Source organism: Azolla caroliniana, unplaced genomic scaffold, assembly GCF_043228905.1.
Source record: "Azolla caroliniana isolate FFs.n. ecotype wild unplaced genomic scaffold, voAzoCaro1.0.p SCAF_1, whole genome shotgun sequence".
NCBI classification, from domain to species: domain Eukaryota; kingdom Viridiplantae; phylum Streptophyta; class Polypodiopsida; order Salviniales; family Salviniaceae; genus Azolla; species Azolla caroliniana.
In genome coordinates this window covers 9,653,854-9,662,452 of record NW_028230436.1, presented here as the reverse complement: position 1 = coordinate 9,662,452, position 8,599 = coordinate 9,653,854, and the positions used below count along the sequence as shown (strand labels likewise).

Sequence of the window (8,599 nt, the reverse complement as noted above, 5' to 3'; positions counted from 1 at the left end):
TCTTAGGTTGCCACAGACATTCATTACTGCACCACATTTTGCATACATATCTACCAAAGCATGGCTAAGTACAATACAACATGTTTTTCAAGTGCAATCCAAGCTTATTGATGATCTCCTCACGAACTTCCTTTCCCTTGTCATAATGAATATTTAGATCATGACTAGATATCTTTCTAGTTTGGGTAAGATTACTATTATTTGTAATTGGAGCATATGGCTCTCCTTGTAATGATTGTTTTTTTATTAGAGATGAGTCATTAGTTAAAGGGGAAATATGTGGTTGAGCGTCTAGTGATGTGAATATTCACAGAAGATGTTCGATGAGCATTTTGTCAATTATGACTTCGAGTTTTTAGGAAGCTAGCGGAGCCTATTTAAAAGTACTAGTTGATGATATTGTTTGTTGGATTTGATGTTTGAGGGGTTTGGTATGGTAGTTGTAGCTTGTGTCTTTTCATGTATGAGATATTAGGCTATCTTCATTGCACATCGGTGATTGACTAAATAAAAATCGTTTGACATTTGGGTCAATGTAAAATTGATAACCCTTGTAGCCATGAGGTTTTCCATACCCAACAAATATGGTGCAATTCTTGTGATTATGTAATTTACACAAAGGGAAGAACGTGTAAGGGTCGACCCGGCCGGCGCGCGGCACACAAACGAATTTATAGACATATTTTGTTGAATCTATTTTTCGTGCTTAGCATTGTCTTTATGGGGACATGAGAGGTCCTTCGCAAATACCAGTTGACTTAACACATTAGTACAACCCATGCGGTACCAGTGTTGTACTACTACCTAGTGGGTAGCTGTTCTCTAGAGTCAACCCAACCATATCATGCAAGTATATATATATATAACACTCCACTTTGTCCTTAACAGGATCTGTGTGGTTTAAGGCTTGTCTGGTCGAGCATCATTACCCTCCTCATTCTTCTCCCTAATGATCAACAACATTGCCGTACATAGAAGCGATTGAGTTTCGCACATCTTTCGGCAGTTAACTTCTCGATTAATCCGCGATGAGTATGTTGGAGAAGTAGCAGTAGTTGTTGTTGTTTGTGCCTCCTATGGATGAATTTTGGCCTCCTTGCCTTGTGGCTACCGAGTTTGATATTCCGAGGCATTAACGCAAGGATTGATGCAGGTAGGGAGGCTGCGGCGGTCGTCCATGGCCTAGATGAGGATGATGAGAGATTGATGGGGGCAATTCGGCGGGCGAAGGTGGCAAAAGCGGTCACGGAAGCGGTAATCGTGGCCGCGTGCGTGTTTTGGGTATTATGGTGGTTCGTCGCGCCCGATCCAGAAGGAGACAAGAAATACGTGGAGTCGTGGATCGGCAACAAATCCCACTCTCGCTTCTTTCGGACCGACGGTCGCGAAGGTAACTAAGCCCCTCATTATCAATCTCACCCAGATGAATCGTTACAGTACACCTCCTACCAGTAATATAATATAATTAGTGATCACATAATGCATATATATGTGTATGCATATATATGGTTTGTCAAGTGATCAGCTCCCTCCTACTTAAAACTGATATATATATCTATGGCATCCATCCATTAGGTTCGACATTCATATACCAAACCATGCCTTTCTTCGTCGTCACCATTCTGAGCTTCGTCGTGATCCGGCTCCGCGCATTCATCAAAGCAAAGACTGCACAGCTCCGTGTTGTGGTGCCCGCGGGTGCAAACGGCTGGAAAAACCAATGGCAGATGAGTACGTACCCGGTGTGGGTGGACAAGAGCCCCTTCGGCATCCTCACGGCCTCGGAGCTTCTCGGAATTCTGGCCATAACTTTGTTGATGATCTACCACTTCAGCAGAATCGTCAACATTGCTTTCACCCGCATCGACAACAACACCCAGCACCACCACGGCTCCGGCCCGCCCCCCGCCAAGTACGTCCTACTACGATCATGACATAACCATATCTCTCTCTCTCTCTCTCTCTCCAACAGACACACACACACACACACACACACACACACACACATTCATGCTTTGAACACCATCGCCAAGCTCACATTGTTTGTTAAATTCCCAATCACATATACGAGGAGGCTTTCGTGAGCTCGACAAGATGTGACAAGAGTGTACATAATAAGCACTCATGTTTTCCATTGATATTGCAGGCCATGGCAGAAATTGAATAACGTATCCTTCTACTTCGGACGCGTGGCCGTCGTGCCATTCTCGTTGCTCTGGATCCCCGTGTCGCGTGGCTCGCCGTTTCTTCGGCTCGTAGGCATCCCATTCGAGCGCGCCGTGCGCTACCACATCTGGCTCGCCGTCTCCATGCTTGTTCTCGTCAGCCTCCATAGCCTCGGCTACATCATTCTCTATGCCAACACCAACCGTACGCACTTGGTAGGTTCAAATCATGCAGTATTTCGCGCTCACTGTCTCGCCCAATATTACCATAATGTTACAAGGCTTAACGCCGATGATGTCCCAAGGGCCAACCTATGCTAGGGCTCATGTGGTTTCTCCATCATGATGCATTCATTGTACTTGAGTGTGTTTGATCATATCTTGATAGGGACATAATTTGTTTTTCGCTTCTTGTTGTTAGATCTTTGGGTGGGTCACGAAGCAAGAAAACTGTGCGGTAGTGGCCGGGCTGGTGGCATGGGTGTTCGGTCTAGTCATGTGGGCCACTTCCCTCTCCTTCGTGCGTCGCCGCTTCTACGACATATTCTTCTCGGTCCACCACCTGTATCTCCTCTTCTCCCTCTTTTGGCTGTATCACGCGGTCTGGAATTATCATTTCTTCATCGTCCCTCTCATGCTCTTCTTCATCGATCGCTTCCTTCGCATGATCCAATCGTCCAGTGTTGTCCGCGTATCCTCGGCCAAGCTCCTCCAGAATGGCACAGTCGAGCTCTTGCTGCCTCTTAACACCAATGCCACCAAAGGTAACATAAATGGATTCTCTTTCATGTATGTGTGCTTGTTCGGATCCACATATTAATTAATATTCCAGAATCTCTCTGACTAAATTCAGTCAGTGAGCTCTTCTAACCTTTACTAATAACAGGCAATAATGTGATCATTACTTATGTCAGGGACCCCACTCTATAATGCACTCTCCACATGGTGCATCCAGATTCCTGGTATCTCCAAACTACAGTGGCACTTCTTCAGTGGCGCATCGTCCCCTCTCGATAACACGCAGGAGCTCTCCATCGTAATCAAGCCTCTCGGCGAATGGACGAATAGTTTGCGCGATCAATTCTCAAGTGCCAAGAAAACTGGGGGTTCCTGCCCTTTCTCGTTTAAGGCTAGAGTCGAAGGTCCTTACGGCGATGAGTCCGATTTCTACCTAAAGTATGGGGATCTCTCTAATTATTTGTCGTAATTCCTGTTCTCGATTCCGTTCCCAAAGCTCATGTCTGTCGTTCCTCATTGATATAACTAGCCTTCACATTAATGAGTTGCTTCCATTACTTAATGTAATGTATATGATTAATATTTCGCAGGTATAAAACCCTAGTCATCGTGGCCGGGGGCATAGGCCTCACCCCTGCCCTCGCTATAATCCGCGATATCTTGTATCGATACAAAGACGTTAGATCCTCACCGGCATCGACTACTCTTCCGACCTCCATCACACTCTACCACTGCATAAGAAAGCCAGAGGAGTTATGTGTGCTAAATACCCTATATCCTAACCAAATTCTCCCTGGCTATGAGACATTAGGACTGCGCATCCGAGTACATGTATACATAACCTCGAAGAACATACAAGATTATGAGGGAGTGCCACTACCCGGTGGCAACACGGCTCATAATTCATATAGAATAGGCCAATCCTTGGACCTATCCAAGTTTAACCGTGAACACCCTACATCACAACCATTGATATTTGATTCCTCTTATCCGGCGGCACAACACCCACAATCCGATGGAAGAATCTCGAGCATTGGCAGCACAGGGAGCACCTCATGGGTAGCATTAACCACCATTGCATCCTTTGCAGGATACTTTGTGCTTTCAGGCTTGGCAAACACTTTTATTGTGAGGTCCTATGCCCATCACACCTTCACCAATTACAATCGCGCGCATGTCGTGGTGGCGTGCATGATCTTGGGGATTCTCATTTGTGGCGGCCTCGTGGTTCTGCTATGGTTCCATATGTTGCGACGACAATCGAGTATAAGCTCGGCATCGGTGCAGCCGAGGAAACAGAGTCCGACTTCTTCTCCATCCGGAAGTAACGAAGATTTGGGAGCAACTTACAACGGAATCGAAGATGGCGCATCTCAGTGGGATGGGGATGTCCACATTTTGTCACGGCCAAACTGGAAAGGTAGGTTGGCATCATAGGGTCCACATCTAACCCTAAACCCTAAACCCTAAACTTTTTATTACGGCAAAAAAGTTTTAAAGGTTAAAAACGTTAAAGAAAAAACATAAGCATTCGTTACGCCAAGAAAGTTAAGTATGTTTTCATAACATAAGCATTTGTGAATATATGTGGTATCTTCTTTAACCTGGGAAGAGTAGTAGTAGTACATATACAAGTTTGTGAATATATGAGTACAGGTAGATTACCCCAATTCTGAAATTTTAATCCCTTCTATTCAAGCTGCAGTCACTATATACGAATATATAGTACTATTTGTGCAGAATTTTCTAGCTCAATGATCTCATCCTCTGGCTGAATAAAGTACTAGTTAATTCAAATATCATGCCATAGCTATTTCAAACCATCTACTCAGGAATGTGCTATGTATGCTATACTGTAGTGGACTTGCGATTATATATGGCACTGAATTGATGCATGAATGAATTACCCCTGAGAATGAAGCATGTCAAGCAATGAATGTGTAGTTCTTCTAAATTTGATGGTCCAAAATATTGGCAGATGTCTTCGAGGGCTTGGTGGAGCAACACCGTGGGGAATGTGTGGGAGTTCTGGTGTCGGCATCGGAGAGCATGCAAGAGGACATTGCCAGAGAATGCAAGAGATGCTCGCCTTTCCGCCCCTTCTATGCCGCCCCTGACACATCCAAATCTTCGGAAGGCCACAGGGGGGCCCTCCTGCACTTCCACTCTGTGAGCTTCAGCCTGTAGTCAGATTTAGTCCTTTCCATCATCACCATTATTATGAATACTGTCTGTGTTTCTTGCACTATATACTGTTGAGCCGGCATTTCGTTGGCTGTTATGAATGAAGAATAATGGTGGATTGAGTAGTAGTAGTACATAATACATACATGTATGTATGTATGTATGTATATGGTCAGGATCAATAAGTTGCACTGTCCATATCGCACATATACCCACCCGTCGTGATTTCAATAATAATAGCCTTGATTTACCCCTTCCCAGAGATCATTAAGAATATCGGAACAATGGTTTTTCCACTGTATTTTATACATACCATCATTACTAATTAAGAAAATTCACGTGCTGTGTACAGTTTAAGCCTGTGTCGTGAGCCATTAATTTGTGTCAGTTTCTTTTTTTCTTTTTCTTTTTGTTTGTTTGTGCTGGAACCATGTAAAGACTACAGAAATGGGCTGCAGTGCTATGCAGCAAAATTATAAAAGAAACAACATTTGCGAAATAAGATTTGTCCAAATAACGCACAGAGTATACAATTACAACGACAGAGCGTTCGAATCCGATATTAGCGATCCAGCAACCAAATCTGTATGCAAGCTCAAATATATTCATTCCACAACTCAATATGTTACAGCATTCCACTACTTTCCAGCATACCTCCCTTCACTTTACATGTCAATTCCACAACCATACCCTAACCCTAATGTTCTGCTCCATTGCTATGCTCACTCATAAAAACACTCAAACTAAAGTAATTAATTGCAAGGGAACGAGGATTACAGAGTGAGAGACTCGGAAGAGGAGTCTAAAATTAATTGGAAGGGAATTATCAAAAATGAGGAGAAACTCCTCCATATATAGACCAAGGGGTGGCTGGTGGAGTCCCTTAGTGTTAGGCCAAGAGATGGCTTTTTGGGCTGCCTTGACCATTAGGCCAAGAGGTGGCTTTTAGGCTCCCCTGTGGTTGGTCACTGCGACGTTGTTGTTTTTGTGGCAAGGTCTAGGACTGGGTATTTTCTAAGTCCCAACCCAAGGGTCGAACCCCTTCTTTAGTATTGGGACTGGGACCACCATTGGGAGTGGTTCCCTTCTTGTTTCCCAACTCCTCATGTTCATGCCAACCTCGATCCTGACGCCTTGTCCCAATACGTTTTGGGGCTTCTTGAGTCCGTCTTGACTCACTTCGGAACCATGGTCTGGTTGGGACTCTTTAGGGACACCACACTCACATGAAACTCATGTGAAACCTAATGACCATCTATATCTAAAATCTCTCTCGTATTAGAGCTACCTATATCGGCTTTGTGGTAAGTCTTTCTTTGCCCTCGTACTCTCAGTTAGTTATATACTCCACATCATACCCATGGTCACAGTTTCAAATTTTAATCTCACATTACAACTTTCTCGGAATCATAATATGTCACTTCTGTAGAACAATATGTCACATTGATGTTGTGTCAAACCAATGACCTTCCAACCTCCAAACTCTTCACTATCAATGCCTTGAACATGCAAAAAAAATAGTTACTAACCAAGGCAAAAATTATCCCAATCTTGAGTTTGCAAGGAGTGGTTCCTTTGTATACTTGGTCACACATTCATCCTCGACAACCGTAATATGTTCAAATTCCCTTGGTCCAGTTGTCTTAGCATGAACACTAGCCTCAAAGCATTGAAATAAGTCTTCAACACATGCCAACACTTACATGACTTGGCCGCTCATTCACACTTGAAATCTATCCTTGGTTTACATGCAATTCACAATGTGTGTCATGGGCAACACAACACCACTCGGTCTTTTGTGGTTTTCATGAAGCCATTTGTTAATAATTAGGTAATTAACCTACAATCAACTATTGCTTGAACGCTTACATGACTTGGCGACTCATTTGCATTTGAAATCTATCCTTGGTTTACATGGAATTCACGATGTGTGTAATGGGCGACACAACACTGCTCGGTCTTTTGTGGTTTTCATGGAAAGAATTTGGCTCACATGCACTCCTACAGTTGACTATTGCAATCATAGCATGCCATTGTCGCTTGTGCGTGGAAGAGCTAGTGCTCTATTGTTCGCGTGTTGTGAAACAAGGAAGAAGCCAACAAGAAGAGAAGAAGAAACCACTATCACACTAAAAGAATTGCACGAATCAACAAATGGGTAGCTTTCTTCAAGGATAGAAGTTTCCATACCACAACACTTTTGCATCATGGATATACAAGATCCATCGATACCTTTTGGGGCAAGGATATTGGGGATATACTGAAGATGATCGTCAAAACATGTTTGCCATTATCAATACATATAATTGTGAATGGAAGCAAGGAGTGATCCATCTAATGCGTTGCCTTGCTAGACCATATGCTTGGGAGCCACATAATGTATACTAGACCATATGCTACATCATATGGTCTAGTGAGCCATGTAAAGTATACTATGACCATATGATTGGCTATGTCACAGATGTGAAGATAATAAAACGGGGCATGGAAGAACCTCACGAAACATTTTATCCATCGACACAATCACACAAAAACTTCAACTCTAACCAGAACTAATTAAGAAAATTCACGTGCTGTGTACAGTTTAAGCCTGTGTCGTGAGCCATTAAGTTGTGTCAGTTGTGCTGGAACCATGTAAAGACTACAGAAATGGGCTGCAGTGCTATGCAACAAAATTATAAAAGAAACAACATTTGCGAAATACAATTTGTTCAAATAAAGCACAGAGTATACAATTACAACGATAGAGCATTCGAATCCGATATTAGCGATCCAGCAAGCAAATCTGTATGCAAGCTCAAATATACTCATTCCACTCTTGATTACATCAATTAATCCAACTTGCTTGCAACAAATAATGTGCTTAGAATGTTGAAGAGGTTTCGTTAGAAAATTAGCCCACATTTGATGAGAGGGAGTAAACTTTAACTCTATCTTCTTTGTTTCAATGAGATCACGAAGAAAATGATTCGGTATTTGAAGGGCACTTCAAATATGTGTCTCCGATTCGGCTCCGGAAAACCTCAACTTGACGGTTTCACCGATTCTGACATGTCGGCTGATGTGGATACCAGCCGGTCTACATCCGGGTATGTAATGACATATGCAGGGGGAGCTGTTTCGTGGCAGTCGTCGCTGCAGAAGACGGTTGCATTGTCAACCACGGAGGCGGAGTACATGGCGGTTGTGGAAGCCGGCAAGGAAATATTATGGATGAAGGACTTCATCGGAGAGCTCGGTATTCGGCAAGATGAATACCGACTCTATTGTGACAGTCAAAGTGCCATCCACCTTGCTAAGAATGCGGCCTACCATTCCCGGACGAAGCATATCTAGCGAAGGTATCACTGGATCCGGGAAAGAATAGATGACCAGGAGTTCGCGCTGACGAAGATCCACACGGCCGAGAACGGGTCAGATATGCTGACCAAAGTGTTGATACCCGACAAGCTGGATGCATGCTGGAAGCGGATCAGACTAGTGAGACACCCCATGCCGGAGTGAAGGGCGAG

At 43.6% G+C, this 8,599-nt stretch overlaps 1 protein-coding gene across 1 annotated transcript; it reads left to right on the top strand.

Annotated features, from left to right (window-relative positions):
• The first annotated feature begins 1,163 nt into the window (after positions 1-1,163).
• Positions 1,164-5,105, top strand: LOC147868889 (ferric reduction oxidase 7, chloroplastic-like). Its single transcript, XM_087324417.1, has 7 exons — positions 1,164-1,390; positions 1,576-1,912; positions 2,147-2,381; positions 2,587-2,929; positions 3,080-3,341; positions 3,494-4,323; positions 4,882-5,105. The coding sequence occupies exons 1-7, from the start codon at positions 1,207-1,209 to the stop codon at positions 5,088-5,090; spliced, it is 2,400 nt and encodes a 799-aa protein (XP_087180543.1). The 5' UTR covers positions 1,164-1,206; the 3' UTR covers positions 5,091-5,105.
• Positions 5,106-8,599: the final 3,494 nt, after the last annotated feature.

Coding starts and splice junctions, on each gene's coding strand:
- LOC147868889 (XM_087324417.1), top strand. CDS start 1,207: ATGGGGGCAATTCGGCGGGCGAAGGTGGCAAAAGCGGTCACGGAAGCG. Junction 2,382..2,586: donor ACACCAACCGTACGCACTTG/GTAGGTTCAAAT, acceptor TCTTGTTGTTAG/ATCTTTGGGTGGGTCACGAA. Junction 2,930..3,079: donor TAACACCAATGCCACCAAAG/GTAACATAAATG, acceptor TACTTATGTCAG/GGACCCCACTCTATAATGCA.